Source organism: Diorhabda sublineata, chromosome 2 (assembly GCF_026230105.1).
Source record: "Diorhabda sublineata isolate icDioSubl1.1 chromosome 2, icDioSubl1.1, whole genome shotgun sequence".
Lineage (NCBI taxonomy): Eukaryota > Metazoa > Arthropoda > Insecta > Coleoptera > Chrysomelidae > Diorhabda > Diorhabda sublineata.
In genome coordinates, this window is record NC_079475.1 from 415,251 (window position 1) to 432,281 (window position 17,031).

The following is a 17,031-nucleotide window of genomic DNA, read 5'->3' on the forward strand; positions in this document are numbered from 1 at the left end:
TGCCTGTACATCTACAATCTACATAAGGTAAGGTTGCGCATTTTTTGATTCAGTTTCTTGTAAGCTGATTAAATTGTAACGTAATTTGTTTATTTAAAACTTAGTCTAACGGTGAAATATACCCTACAGTACTATATTCAAAAATTTATGCTTGATAGATAAACGATTAAACAATATGACTACATTTGTACCACAATATACTCCTGTTTACAGCAACAGTCCATGCAGACTTGATCACATTCATCAGGAGCGGAAATAAATAATTTGAATCATAGTAACCACTTCTATCTTATAACCGTCAATCATCGGTTATCGCGAGCAACTGTAGTATACGTTATTTTGTTCAATTTACATTTATTAATCACACAGATGACTAAAATAATAATGTGTTGGCATCCCAAATGTTGCGGCTGACTGGAAGCAGTCAAGTATTATGTTTGAATCATTGATATCATATAATTTCAAATAATGTATTATGCAATAAACTTTCATAATGGCAATTGATATGAATAAATTGATAACAATAAATTTAATTGCAAGTGATTGCCACTAATGTGTTAAAGGCAAACCAGATCTAATGAATAAAACTTAAAAAATTAAAACTTAATACTTTATTATTATATATTCCTCGTAAAAACTTAACAAGATAGTTTCAGATGTTTAAAGCAACTAATGTTCAGTTCAGTAATATATAGTTATACAATATTTAACCTTTTCCAATTATAATTCTAATATTATTATCTATACACTAATTCTGATTGAATTTTGTGAAATCCATACCAGTAACTTTGGAAATCCAGTTGATGTAAGCCGACACTCTTGTATAAATGGAATTGTTGAAAGATATTTTGCAGAGGGGTAAAATCGATAAATGACTGGTGATACCAACTTGAAGATATTTTCGGTTTCTTATTATCGTAAGTGGTCCTCCACTATCTCCCTAGAAAATGAAAGTTATTGAGACATATGATGAACATTGATCATAAAAAGTATCAATTTATATATAAGTTTATTTAGAATTGAAATCCAACTGAGCAAATGAATTCGTAGATACTGATAGAATTAAGTTACTTTTAAGGCAATAACGATTTTTCGAATTTGCCTGCTTTCAATATTCTTTCTCATCCACTACAAGGATGTATTGATATCTAGTTAGCCTAGACTAGTTCTATGCCTAAACAAAATATTACGTTACCACAGCAACGAACAATAACTTATTAAAAGTGTCAGTATAAAGTTAGATAAAATTAGAGTATGGAGCCACCCTCAAATACCTGTATTTAAAAGGGTTAAGAGATAAGCAGATTTACGATGATATGCTTTATATCATTGGTGATCAATGTCCTTCGTATGCAACCGTGAGAAATTGGACTGCAATCTTCAAAAGAGGTAAATTTTCCGACCGATCGGGAAGGCCAGTTTCTGTTTCAGACCCCGAAAATATCGATGCAGTTCATGACATGATTATATCAGACTGTTGCAAAATGGATCCCCAAATGTTTCAATGTTGACCAAAAGCGTGCAAGGGTAGAAGCATCGTGTTCGATCTGTGCTCGATTTGAAAACGATGTAGACTTCTTAAACCGAATTGTTACTATGGATGAGACTTGGGTATATTTCTACGATCCAGAAACAAAGCAACAATCGATGGAATAGCGACACTCTGGTTCTCTAAAACTTAAGAAATTTCGGGTCCAGAAATCTGCTGAAAAAGTTCTTGCTTCAGTTTTTTGGGATTGCCATGGAGTAATCATAATTGATTCTCTGGATAAGGGTAGAACAATAACTGGAGATTACTATTCGACAATACTGACCACTGTACGGGAAAAAATTAAAGAGAAAAGACGCGGAAAGCTATCCAAAGGTGTTTTGTTTTTGCAGTAAAACGCCCCTGCACACAAATCTCATGTTGCCATGCAAAAAATTCGTGATTTTGGGTTTGATTTGGCTCCATATGGCTATCGTCTCTTTCCTCAACTGAAGAAAAGCTTAAAAGGTCATAAATTTTCTTCCAACGAGGAGGTAATAAAAGCTGTGGTCTGGTTTGCAGAGCAAGAAGAAACACAAACGTCTAGAGACGTTGCAGGTTCGCTGTAATAAATGTATCCAATTAAGAGGAGGATATGTTGAGTAACAAAATATTTTGATATTGAAATTTTGTTTGGTTCTATAGTGAGCTAAGAATTTTCCAATATATCCTCGTATATATGTATAGAAAAAACTAGGAACATAACTTGAAAGATTAAAGTGTGGAATCATATTTGGAGATCATTGTGTTCGCAGCAACCGTGAGCTTATCAATTTTTCATGTTCTCATTCTCGTTTTTTGCTCTTCTGGTGTTTATTCAACATCGTCCGTAGATATTATCCATCATGCAGAAAAATATGGAATATACATTGTTAGTGTAAATATTAAATTATTTGTACTTTTTGATTGCTATGAAAAATGTTATCCTGTTGCTACTTTTGTGCCAGAGGTACTTAATGTAACTCGATAAACGCTTAAATTTCGCTTTCAACTTCTGCTTAAGCTGATCAATATATACACGCAAATGGTGTTCTGACTGTTGTCTGTGAGTACCTATATTCTTTAATATTTTTTTTGGTGTGATTTCTTAAGCATTTACAGGCGTTAGGCATAATTCTTAGATTGCGTTCGCTTCTAGGGGTATCGATAGAACGTTCTAGGCGGCATAGCCACCGAGATTTTTTGTTGCTGTTATTGGTACGGATTTGTTACTTATATTTGCTGATGGCGTATCGGTAGGTGGTCATATCGGTCTACATTTGGGTTTCTTTGAAGTGGGGGCGTATAACGATTGAATTCAACTCAGTGGTACACTTCACGGGCTTCCTTAGCAATCCAGCTTCCGTGGTCAATGGTACATTGACTTGCGTCGCCGTAAAAACAGCAAGATCCGGTGGAGGAGAGTTATTGATGAGTTTCTCGATTTTGGTGATTATCACGCCGTCACGTTGCGATCACCGCAAAGACTTATGTTCTACTACCGGTATACCTATCCGGGTACAAAGTATCGAAAGGATTAGGCTTAGTTCACATAATGAACTTGCTCACTGTGTGGCAAGTATTCAATATTAGAGTCTTCTGGATGTCGGCGAAGGTGTTTTTTGGTAACCCCATTTTGGCGATGCCATCGTGCATAATCTTAGACACGTCTACAGTTGCTAACATAATAACTGGGACTATTTCCACATTGTTATGAGTATTAGGTATAGTTACATCGACAAGAAGGACTGAATTGACTCCTCTATCAATCACCACGATGTCGGGTTTGTTTTTCGTCAACTGTCTACTCGGCAAAAGCTAACAACTACAAGCAGATATTTTGAATGGTCTCTGATGTTTGTTGGCACTTTCTGCATTTTAGGAATTCCGAATAATTTGTACATACGAAATGTTTAGAAACAGGAAAAATGTCTCATGGTTATGATGAAGTCCGATTGGGATAAAAATGAATTGTAACTGTCGATGATGCTAATGGAATTCCCTGAATCATATTACTCAGCGTTCTCAACAATAGCCAAGCAAATTTCTTAAAATACTTTTTTATGATTTAATGGAATTGAGGACTGCGAATTTTGGAGCCGATAGTGATGGATTTACTTGGAGAACTACTCAATTTAACTAGGAGAGTGATTTTTTTCATGGAAATCATATCCTTCATATAATTCATAAAGCTTTACATTGTCGGTTAATTACTCAGTTGTGAGAAGATTATTTTAAACTAATTGAAGTGTGATGCTCCGATTAATATTTGAATGTTCTCTCCACTAAAAGATAATAGTTACTTACTTTACACGCTTTTCCTTCGGAGATAGTAGAGCTGCAACAAATTTCATTGGATTTTGCTGAATTCATGAAGTATTTGTTCGGGAAATCAATGTGGAGGATGGCTTTCCTCAATGTTTCTGGTTGATGATAATCATCTGAAAAATAATTCTAACATTGATTTTGGAATTATAATGTAATTATCAATAAATTCTCATCCAGATGGGAGAGAAATGATATAAATTGAAAATAATTTAAAATAAAAATAATGTATGCTAAAAACTTCGACAGAATGAGTATTGAAATTCATAAACTCATCATGAAACATAGAAATAAGCGGAAACTATTAGTGCAAATTGGAAAAAATGAATATCAATGTATTTCAAGACACAAATCCTCTAATATAACTTTGGCTGTGAGATGTACAAACAAAGAACGCATACCGCTCTATATCGTATTGTAATGTTGTTCTTATTTATCCATATTTTTCTATCAGTGGGGTGAATTTATAAACATTATTCATATCATTTATTTGAAGACTCACACTAGACTCAACTAACTTATACATTAATTAATTATTCACTAATTCTTAAATAACTTAATTTATTCAAATTCACCGGTTGGTTTTCTATTTCGTTCCATTCACTATAATTTTTACTCCGCTAAACAAATTCGTTCATACACATTAAACACCAAACGAATTTCTCAAATATTCCAGAAAATCAACAAACAAAACAAATAAATGAAAAGACCTTCCTAGAAATTAGTTCTGAAAAAATAACACTCGCCCCTGTTTATAAAAAAATTCCCGCAAATTCACCAAATTTTAGAATTCCGTCATAATAGGCCTATTTCGTGGACTTGTTTGTAGCATTACCTCCTCCTTAGATGGAAGTTTCCTCTGGAATTTATGTATAGCTGGAACTGGAAGTTGACATCGGCAACTAGAACCATTCCTGCACTTTCCGGTCGTATGTAAATAACAGGGTACCGTCTTCACCAAGTATTGATAACGGGGTGGATAGCTTCAAATTAATGTGTGAACTCCGGTATCCTGGAATATCATCTCTACCATGTTTCTGACGATCCGCCAATCCAATTGGTTACTCGCTATCTTGGTCATAGTTTTGATGATTACCAGGTAGAAGATGTACCGTGAATTGTATTTGATTCTCGCGTCTTGCTGGGGGCTGGGATCTGCTCTTCAACTTTTTCTAAATGACTAAACTTCTACCAACCCTCATGCGTTCTTGATACGGGCAAGGATGCTGCAGACCAGCAAATAAGATTCCAACAAATCTTATTGTTGTTCTGTACTGACCCCATATCTAGCTAGCTAGTCTTTTTTCACGTCCAAACAGGATTTTTGTAGGTGTTTTACCAGACTCCTTGATAACGCATCGAGAAGCAATTGCAAATAGGGATCTCAATCTCTTTGTTGGCTAGAAACTTCTTTGAACAGATATTTGCCAATGGTCCTGTTCATTCTCTCGACAATTCCATCTGATTGTGGATGTGATGCGGTCGTTCTGGACTTCTTCATTCCTAGCTAGTAACAGATTTCCTGGAACACATGGCTCTCGAAGTATATTCCTTTATCGCTGTCTACTTTCAAGGGCACACTATATCAGCTGATGGTCCATTATACGTAGCACAAGTACAAGTACACAACCTTTCACGAACGCGCTGAAGGGTTTTCTTCACTCCCTCCCAATGGACCACAGTGTAACTTATTCGGCTACTCTCTTTCTTGGCTTGACTAGCTGTCATCTCTTCTCTGATCGTTTTCTAGCACTCTTTTTAAAAAGCCCTCTTCCAAGACATGGGAGCCCCACTGAGCCCAATATACCTATGAAAATCTTCACACGAATCATTTTTAAGTGAGAACTATTATCCTGATATCCAGACTTCAGATCCAAGTTAGGTAAGATAATGTGTTCAGTGTATCGTAAATATTCGGGGTAGATAGAGGATAGCTGTCTTCCTGCTTGACGTTGTTTAGCTGGCGATATCCACGTAGAATCTCGTACCATTCTTATCCTTGACGAGCACTATTAGAGACACCAATGGACCAATGGATGGTTCAATCGCTCGCTTCTCTTCCATCTAACGAATTATTCTTTCAGCTTTCTCTCTCTTACTCTTGATAGTCTGCGAGCTGATTGTCTGATTGGCTTGACAAAACCAATATCGATTTTGTGTTTAACGGCTGAGTTTTTACCAGTCAACCCTTCTTTTGGTACAAATAGGTCTCGATACTTCAAGAGAATTTCCCTCTCCGTCGTGGTTTCATGGCTCCATCATAACCGGTGTACCTTCTTCAATGACCCCTAGTAGCCGCGCTACTATCATAGTTTCGCTTCGCGTAGATAGAACAGTATTTTCATTTACAGCTGCCAACAACGTGTTACCTTGAGATTAATGGAAGAATACTTCTGCAGAACCCACTTCAATGGTTCTGTTTTCAAAGTCCAATTGGAAACCATGAAGATTCATTACGTCCATATCCAGACTTACGTCTTGTTCAATGTTCAGCTACGATTACTTTATGTGGGAAATTTTCTACAGTAATTGCCAATTAGACTTGTGTTTTTCCGTGAACGTTGGCACTTTTACCTGTGGCGGTTCATGGTCGAATTCTGGATAGTACTTGCTGATTGCAGCTTATCAGATCGAGTCTTATAATGGTTCTAATTGCTCCAGTAAAGTATATTTTTCTCATTCACTTCTCCACATATACACTGTTATTGCAATTTCTTACAAAAACCATTAATTTAAGAGGGTCTTTGACACGACCTGGGTCGGTGCTGCCCTCTCGTAGCCGAGCCGTCCTAGTTGATTTCGTCAGCTTCTTTATGTTTGGTTCTTACTTTGTTATATGAAGCCATCGTGGCTGCTTTATTTTCTAGAGCAGCAGTTAGTGCATCTACTAAGGTTTTCGAATGGGTTAATCTAAGCGTCCTTTGCATATCATGGTCGCGCATGCCATCAATGAATGTCTGAACGCCCAAAGATTTCATCATGTTCTCTGGTGCTGATAGATATAAGTAAATCGGACAAGTCGGGTAATGTCTACCTCGTACTCTTGAAGAGTTTCATCACGCTTTTGAATGCGGCCCTTCAACTTCAATCGCTACAGGTGTTCTAGATGACCATACCGCATTTCCAACTTCTTCTTTAGCTGTTCGAAGTCGTCAGTTTCTTCTAGAATATATTTAGGCGTCTCCTCGCAGTGTGATGATTATATTCACTGCCTTTTCTTTATCGGACCAATTATTCACTCTCACGGCTCTCTCCAAATGTTTAACGTTATTGGTCCAACACGTCTTATTGTCAAACGTTGGGGCCTTTACTTGGGTAAATCTACCATTATCTGCCACCTTGAGTAGTGCATGTGATCAATCAATTTTTCTACTAGAATATCTCGTGTTCTCTAATTTGTAATGTTCTTCTTCTTCTTTTAGATTTTTTCACCCATATGATTTTTCATCATTGTCATTTCAATCTCGATATCTGATCTTAGATATGACATTCTGGTTTCCATGTCAGCAGAAATGTCAACTTTTAATGACAGAACATCAGCAGAAATATAACGTCGAATTATCTTCCTTCATGGTTGGAATATCCTTATTGATTGTCGAAACCTTCTATAAATATTGGCCGAAATATCGTTCTTCTTTTTTGAAATCTTCTCGTCCATTTTTGTAGAAATTGACGAGATCAATTCATAAATACTGTCTCTTACTCATTTTATTTATTTGAACTTTAAGACTAGACTAACTAACTTACACAATAATTACTTATAAATAATACGCATTATATAATTTTTTTTAAATTCAATGAAGTATCCCTACCATGTCCATTTACATTCATTAACAAGATAAAAGAAACATTAATGAAGTGTTCCTTACTACTCTAGAAGTTCTCATGAAAACTTTGTCCTTTGCATGATAAAAATAGGTTTATTGAAACTATCAGCAAGACTTCCATATTAGAGCTTAGTTAACATATAATGCTACACAATTGCGTTTCTATAAATCTTCAAGTTCATAGTTTTTATTGTAAAAATTGATTAGATCATAATAATTGGAAATGTCATCCTCATCAAGATTAATGGAAATTTGATTTTTTGCTGGAAAATTCGTTTGATCCCACGCAATTTTTGTAGTTGGCAAAGTTCATATCGTTATAGAAATGATAGACTTCAAATATGAAATTGAAATATATAAATAAATTGATGGTTGTGTTATTGCAGCTTCTATTTCAAGTGTTATAGCACAATTATTAATGGAAGATCCTGATGAAACTGCCCTAAGCAAAAATAAATATTCCATTGTTTTTCCGGTATGTAGATGATTGCATTACTGCCGTACCAAAGAATCAAATCAACATAAATAAAAAATTCAACTCTTATTATAAAAAACTTCTTGATGTCACATTTTAAAAAATTAACAAGAACATAAGAACGAAATTAACTTGGTCCTCAAGATCACTGATAATAAATTTGGCTGATAGATTTATCCAACTATCAGATCCTGAATTTAGATGTTTAGCTATTAAAAAAGCAAGAACTTAAAGAAAATAAATATTCGAAAAATTTGATAAATATATAATACAATAAATAGATACTACAATCAATTAAAAGCAAAGCAGGAGCGAAACATAAAACATGTTTCCTTAATATATGTACAAAGACTTTCCCAACAACTATCAAATTATTTCAATAAATTTGATATCAGTATAAGGACTTAATATATTATCCAAATATTTCTCTAAATTAAAATTTGAATTACCAAAAAACATACGAAGTAATATTAAATAACAACTGTCTTGTACTAATTGTGTCGCTCTCTACATAGGACATACATTTCAGTATTTATAAAATAGACTAAAAGGTCATCATTACGATAAAAAGAATAAAACTGCATTAACGGACCATGATATATCAAAAAAATATAAATTCAATTATAAAGTTTCAAAAATTCTTGGAGCAGAATCTGATACACGAAAAACAGAATTTTAAGAAATGGTTCACATCAATAAGAACGACAAAGCTATAAATGATAAAAAAGACCTGATTAATTCAAGTAAAATATATAGCCCTCTTTTCTAAATTCTAATAAAACTAGAAATAATTTAATTGATTACTGCTATATATATTTGAAATATATAACTAAAGAAAAAAATCATTTTTCTTATTAAAACATTAAAACAAATTTCTATTTTATATATAAATACACAAGTTGTGACTGTCAATAATAATTTTAAAACAGAGAGACCTGTATATACAGAGGGACTCAGGGGCTACGAAGAAAGGAAAACATAAGTTTTTTATACAGTACATCCTGTATATTTCCTTAAAGGTACTTATATATAACATTTCATTTTCTAGTCTACTTGAAAAATATCACTTATCATATAATATAATATTCAAATGATTTGCCAAGTGTAGAGGAAATTAATCTCTCAACATATTGTATTAAAATAAAAATGTGCGCCGCATCTGCTCTTCATCAGGGTAAATAAATGTTTGTCTAGAAAGGTTTTGCTATAGTAATAATTACTCTTATTCGGCATTTTTGTTCCTACTTCCGTTACATGCATGTTGTTGCAAGAATTAACTTACATTAAGTGTCATGTTCACCATTTTCTTTGTTAAATTTCGTATTATCATCATATCTACTTCGCATTTTTTTCAACTATTTCTCCATATCTATACGAATCTTATCAAAACAGCAATCTATAAAGTTCATTGACGTAATTTAGAAACAACAATAAACACTTTGTGTATTCACAGAACTATTTCTGATTGTGTTTGTTGTGAAATAAATGTTTTTGAATGTCGTATTCTTACTTGTTATTATTCTACTATTCATCCTTTCAATCTACTATTGCTTAGAAAAATTTGACATTTGAAGAGGCAAAAATAGAAGCAGCTGCTGAAGTCCTTCTTAAGGAAAATTTGAGTACAAGCTCCGCGTCGTTTCATTTAGAGTTTTTGGATAGTGCCATTTTAGAAAATTGAATTTTAATCTCGAATCAACAATGGCTTTAGTGCTTTGCTAGCTTAATACCTCTATTTTAAATGTAATTAAAATTTATTGATGTTATTATTTTACGTTGTTCTTTATCCTGGAGCGCATTCCCACTCTTACATTTTTCTGAAATTTTCAAAATTTGTTATTGTTGATTTAGTGTGGTAGTTCTATTAGGTAACTTTAAATGTATCATAATAGATTGTCAATAGCTGTTATAATTTCCAAGTATTAGTCAGGGAAGTGCACAGAAGTGTATGTAAAGCTCTCATTAGGCAGGTTCTCGCGTCAGTCCGACTTAAAATGTTGAAAATTCAATTTCAACTTTTTCTATTAATTACCAATTTTTTTGGTGGAAGAAAAAAAGGAAAAACATCAATTCTGAATTACCAGAGAGGTAAACAGAATTTACTCCTAATATTAATAATTATAGGCTTATCCTTCTGTAGCTTGTGGCAATGTACGCACAAGAAAATGATTGAAGATTTTACCCGATTTAGAAATATAGACCTTACAAATTGTGACATAAAACAAGAAAGAACGCGTCTGTCGACCTACTGATAGGACAGAAAAATATTTACTCTTCTTGGGCTTTTGTGGTCAGAAAAGTCCAATATCTAAATACAAAAAAATTGCGGCAAGATGATTGTAACGCTACAAACACATTTTATATTGACGATGCCAAGAAATTTCCCTTTTTGTTACGAGCAGTTTGATTTGATAGCATAAATATCAGAAATTAAAGGAAAAAAACGAATAACTTTGCCTCAAACCGTCGATGTTTGAGGAGTTTAAGGAAACAATATTCTCTTCATGAAAGTATTGACATGATTTTCTTTCTTTTGGAGTAAGAAGTTTATGCAAACCAAGAAGACAGTTAGGACCGACAAAGATAATGAATTCTTGGTAGGATCAGTAGTTGAGAATAAGAAACTAATATTTTTAGGATTCTTAGAAAGCACACATACTATACATATATATTCTGCTGCATCAGTATTTATATGGCCATGATTTTACCAAAGAATAAATTTTTACTTATGAGTGCTTGTTCGCGACGCAGAGAAAGAAGACTTTTCAAAATATACAGGGTGTTTCAAAAGAAGTTGATTCCGTATTTAGGATAGATAGAAAACTGAAAAAAATTTGGGGTTTGCTTAGTAAAAAATTATACTCATTTTTTACGATTTTGCCGCAACTACTGGTAAGATTGTATTGAACATCCATACGAATATATTTTGGAAGCTAATACATCCAATGGATTTGTTTTTATGTCTCACTCTCATAGAGGGCGCTAGTTACACGGTTCGTACCAAGTAGTATTGAACGTAACTTTTTCAATATTGAATTTATTGAGCAAAAATTTTAAATAATCTGAAAGATCAATCAATATTACACCAAAAAGGTACTCTTGATAAAACTCGATACTGTGTACCGTTTTTGGAATATTTTGATTTGAAAATTATGAAGTAACGAGATCCCATCGATAAAACGGACATATTTGAAAAAATTGCCACTGAAGGCTTTCATTTCTTGTAACGTTTCACATAAAAACAGTCTAATCAGTAAAGGATAAGTTCAATAAGTATGGGTACTGAGCTATTGGAGACTTTAATATAAAATAAACAACAATTTAATGATCATGTATTGCGGTTCTGCGACTCAAACTGTTATTTGTTTCAACTAAGGTCCCCAATTGCTGAGTACCCATAATTATTTAACTTTGAATTTTACACGTCAATAGCATTTTCACTGAGTTAACCATAGAAAACTGTCATTCATTGATAGTTATGATGTTGATTCAATAATAATTACATTTCAGAAATATTTTAATTGTTTAATTAGATATTGTTAATAAAAATGTACTTAAATTTTGAATATACTGATATATTATAAGCCTTACGCGATTCAAATCCAGCAGTTGGCGTAGGGAATATATTTATAGATTGTGAAGATGTCTTTGCCAGTCAGAAATATATATAAATATAATAAGTAAAATTTTATTATTGTATTATATTATTCATACATATTTCTTATATACATTAAGGTTCAAGCCGTGTAGTTCACATTTTTCCAGTATGTCTACGGTCTCCAGCCCTTCTCCGATCATGCTTTCCAACTTGCTCTTATTGTACAGGGTCCTTTACGACGAACTGAATCGATATGTATATGGGAAAGTACTGCGACTAGTGTTTTGAAAATTTGCTTGCATGGGTTTTCCAAAATGCCCGTTTCAGCTAAAATAATTTCAATCTTCTGAAACGTTATACCGTAGCGAAGATGACCCAAACTTCATTATGTTAAGAGGAATGCTATGGTTTTTATCAAATTTTTGGAAACTATGACATTTCAATATAACTTATATAAGGCATAGTATGCCGAAAGTCCAGAATTTTTTAATTATTTCATATTTTCCAAATTTTTGGACACATGCAGTCCTTCACTAAAAAACTTATATTTCTAAGTTTAAGTGAATCAGATCTGATATTTTTGGTATTTGGACACAAAATACTTACAGCTTTCAAAATCTGTGAAAACCTTGACAGAAATTTATATAGGGTGTTCAGAAAATGGAGCCGAATTTCGCTATCTAAGAACTTTTTTTTTTCAAATGGCAACCCCCATTTTTCTCCTTAAATTCATATATCTCAAATTAACGGTCTTTATAGAAACTTGAAAAAAATTGAAATCTTCACACTGACATATTAACAAACAAACAATGGAAACAGCTTGACGTTTAAGCGTTTAAGCAAAAGTGTTCATCATGTCCCGTTTAGGATTTATTAATGAAGATTATTTCAATTTGCTGGTAATATACGGGGAATGTGATAGGCTTATTGAACGAGCCTGCGATACTTTCCGTTTGCGATATCCGGATAGAACACGATCAACCCCTGATACACATGAAATGTCGAAGTCTAATCGGGTGTCTAATGTATTTAATGTTTTGAACAAAACCTGATTCAACTCTCACTATAAGTAAACTATATGAATAAAAATAACCAAGAACTTTGGAAATGTTTGGAACCAGACACATCTAAAAGGAAGGAAATAACTCCGGACCAAAGATTCTTTGGAAATATAATATAGTGAAATCAAAGAAATATTTGCACCTTAACAAGATTATGGTCCACCTTCTCACTGACTTTTTTACTGCCGCATTAGGGAGTACGTAATGAAACTAGGTCTAGCAGGAACTGATAATTATAGATCAGTCAGCACTTCAGATAGAAGATTTTTTGTAGCAAAAATGTTACCTTTATCTAAGTCAGCCCAAAGAAAAGAGAAAATGGGAACTCTAAAACTAAAAGGTGGGCTACAAATGGTTTTGGATAAAATAAGGTCTATAAATAAGAGTACAACTCTAACGTAGAAATGTAACATTTTTTTTATAAAAACTACAATTGTGATTCCAATTTTCCTTCCTTCCTTCCAATTTTATTTCTAACACAATGAACTCAAATTACATGAAATGATTTACGATATCTATGAAATATCTATTTTCGTTTAAAAAACCTCATTTTTGTGAATTCTTATATCTCACCGAAAACTATTGATACAGTTTAGCGTATTATCATCTATTGAAATTGACACTGGTAGATTGGTTAAAGCAGCTTGACACTATTGGAAACAAATGATAATAATGAATATAGAAGCTTTTCTACTGAATAACTCTCTACGTACACAGGTAATGGCTGACCATCATTTTCCAAACAATGAGCAGCAGTTAGAATCCATTCGATATGTATTAAGCTTCCTCCGCAAAAAGTGGTGGTTGTTTTATTTCTACGAAGCATTAAACTTGCTTGGAATGGAAATTCTCCTAATCTAGGTTTATAAAATCTCTGCAACGTGAACAAAAATATCAATTTACTAACGTTATGGGAATGGTGAGTTATGATTTTTGTATTAGTTCATCAAAGTAATTGAATTTTATTGCAGAGGCTCACACTACGGTGCAGGGCAATCCTGTAAGCTCAAGTAATGAAAAAGGATTAACATGGCTTATTCAATCTAAGTCCTATGAATAATAGTGCAGTGTTCATCACAAGTTGTGTAACAGTTGAAAGTGAGTGTAAGGTATGTTATTTAAAGACCTTCTAATATCTATGTTTCTTGTTATACTGGAACCTGTACATTTTATTGACGTATTAACTACTTTTTGGTCCCAAAATTAACAATAGGTAAAAAAGCCAAAATACAAATTGATAAACAACTAAATTTTCTATTTTTATTTGGTCTTCTCTTTTTGTTGCTGTAATTATATTTTGATAAACTTGATATTAAGATTCCACGTTCATTTTGTGGCTATTAACTACTTGGGTTATTTAACAGAAATGTTACAAGATTTAGATAATAGTCCATATTTTATTTTTTCTCCTTCACACAAAAGTTTAACTTAACTCTTACTAGAATAGCTAACGACCGACATGATCTTCGACTCTATGATTGAGCTCCGGGTTCACTCGTCTCAATTCTTGGAATAAGTATATCAATACATGACTTTAGAAATAAACACATTAAAAGACAGCAGTACGTGTGGGGCGGGCTGCATGGGGTGAAGCTTATCCATGAAAGGCTACCTTGATGCAGCGCAGAATCAGTAGAATTAATTAAATTACGGGACTAATACAAGAAATTATAAACACTTTATCACTGTGCGTGTGAAAGAAAATGGCGTGGAAGCAAGTCCATCAGCCACAGAATGTTTCAATGATACTACTTAGATATTAATTTCCTTGATAAAATTTACTAATAGATCCAAAGTTTGTTGGTTACATATGCTTAAAAGGTGTGTGAGGTTTAGAGGTAAATACTAGTTTTGTTTAACAAGTAACTGCAACAAATTGTTTGATTTATGAATGTGATTGCTGCATCAGAAAAAAATGTGATTGAGTTCATATTGAGGATCATGAGGCAGTAACCCGGTGGTGTTTCTGCCAGGACACGTACATTTTATTTTTTATTGATTTGGTCGCATCTATTCCTGTTTATACGTTACAAAAAACTCCATTTAGTACTGATTCTTTTGCTAATCGATCAGAGGGTTTAAAGTTTAAATAAATATTTCTGAAACAATGATTGCCACCTTATAGGAGGTTCGTTACATTCTGCCAATAATACATTCACTGGTCTACAATCTATTTGCTGTAAATTTGTATTACTACCCGATTCATATAAACAACATCCATAGTCTACAACCGATCTAATATAAGTCCTGTAAAACATAATAGCAATAGAAGGACACATTTTAAGAGACTATACTCTTTTTCACATTTATTTATTAAATAACTTATATGTTTGGACCATAGTAATTTACAATCTAGTATGATACTCAAGTATTTATACTCGTTTAGTACCGACAATGTTCGCCCATACAGAGTTATGCTTTCCGATGTGCGAAATTTATGACTGGTGAAAGACGATATAATTGAGCATTTTTTAATTCAGAGGGTCATACCAGTTTCTTCCACTTTACTCAAGATTACATCATATTTTCCAAGATCTGAAGACAATCGGCGAATGTATTAATATCATTAATATCTAGAAATAAGCAAACAAGATATTTGTTTTTAAGAAATGTGATTTGTATATCGTTTACTAGGTTAGTTATTGCATCCAATGTACCATAACCCCTCCTAAATTCATACCGTGTGCAGGGTAAAATAGTATTTTGTTCCAAGAGCTATTCCTTGTTTTCTCGCTACCTAAACAAAGGCTAAAGACTCTTCTGGAAACCTTCACCAAGTTATATGTGAGCCGACTACAGTAGATATAGTGATGATCACTTCCACTCTAATTCACTTTATTATTGTAAATAACGACATGCTTTGCGAGGAATCTGTTTTTATTTCCGGGACAAGACCATAACTTTGTGTAAAATTTGATCTCAAAAGTGTAACAACTGTTCTTGGGAAAACTCACTATCGTGACTATAATCATCTAAACATGGAAACCTTTAAAATGGATGCTGAACAGCTAAACTGGGACCATATTTATTAAGAGTAATGATATGGACAAGTAGGTCGAGTTAAGAAACTTCACAAAACATGCAACAAGTTTCATTGAAAAAAGTAAAGAATTTCGGGATATCGTTAAAAAATTTAAGCTAACAAACAACAATTTGGAATTACCTAAACAACGCAAAGCCGACATGCAATAGAAAGTTAGAAGTGAATTAAATTTCATCGATGGAAAAAGTTGCTTACCTATCCTTTGCATGAAATATTATTAACAGTTGTATTTTGGAAAGTGTTTTTTGTCATGTTTGGAAAAAGCTATTCTCATCCCTTCCTCGCTTGGTGCTCTGGTATATTTATTGTACAGTTAAAACAATTGTCAACTTCGGGCTTTGCAGCATAAGAACAAATCCTGCTCTTATGTAAAAGGTTTTTTAATCGAAGCAAAGTCCTGTCATCTTTTCTATTTTTGTTTTAAATCAAATAAAAAACTTGGAATTTTGGTAACATAGATATTATTTGTTAATCATTTTTTCATCATAGTTAGGTGAAGTTATTTCATTCATTCATTCATAATTAGATTTTATTGTAGATGTATATATTCACTCAGCCTTTGTGGTGTTCCATTCTCTTTTCTATTTCACTTAGAACTACTCTTTTCATACATTACATTCTATTACTTTTGCATGTAACGTTTCTCAAATCTTTCAAAATTTAATTTTTTCTTTTACTTTCGTTCATCCTCACATTGTTTCCCAATCGGATTTCAAGTTCAAGATAATTATATACTGCTCATACTCGAGCAAAAACTTTTAAGATTCCAGACTCTATTTTTATAGGGGATGTAAATTTGTACAAAAATGCCACATACCAGAAGTGTGAAAGGTGAAAAAATATTGGATATAGAGAGAGAGCAGGAACAGAAACGGAAGTTACGCACATATACAAAAAAATATCCTGATCTGATACCGATATCGCAAATTACTCTAAGAAAAATAATTGAGAAGAAATGGACCTGTGAGAAAAACAAGTAGTCATATTAAAATGTACTGTTAGCTGTTGAGTACATCACAAAGACTTTCGGAAACTATGATCGGGTTAACCCGATCATGATTTGAATCTTCGGGAAGTAACCCGCACCCCGTCATTGTTGTTCGGGAACTGATCGAGTTAATCGGGTCGTAGTTATAGGATATGATCCTTTCTAGCCTTGTAGATCGGTGGGTAAATGAGATCAGTTGACGTGTTG

General features: G+C 33.2%; 1 protein-coding gene across 1 annotated transcript; it reads right to left on the bottom strand.

The window, feature by feature from the left end:
- Positions 1 to 748: 748 nt before the first annotated feature.
- Positions 749 to 15,765, bottom strand: LOC130453082 (plasminogen-like). Its single transcript, XM_056792674.1, has 4 exons — positions 15,748 to 15,765; positions 13,445 to 13,667; positions 3,815 to 3,948; positions 749 to 940 (listed from the first exon to the last, which is right to left on the bottom strand). The coding sequence occupies exons 1-4, from the start codon at positions 15,763 to 15,765 to the stop codon at positions 749 to 751; spliced, it is 567 nt and encodes a 188-aa protein (XP_056648652.1).
- Positions 15,766 to 17,031: the final 1,266 nt, after the last annotated feature.

Coding starts and splice junctions, on each gene's coding strand:
- LOC130453082 (XM_056792674.1), bottom strand. Junction 3,949..13,444: donor ATTATCATTTGTTTCCAATA/GTGTCAAGCTGC, acceptor ATTATTTTTCAG/ATGATTATCATCAACCAGAA. Junction 941..3,814: donor CCGAAGGAAAAGCGTGTAAA/GTAAGTAACTAT, acceptor TTCATTTTCTAG/GGAGATAGTGGAGGACCACT.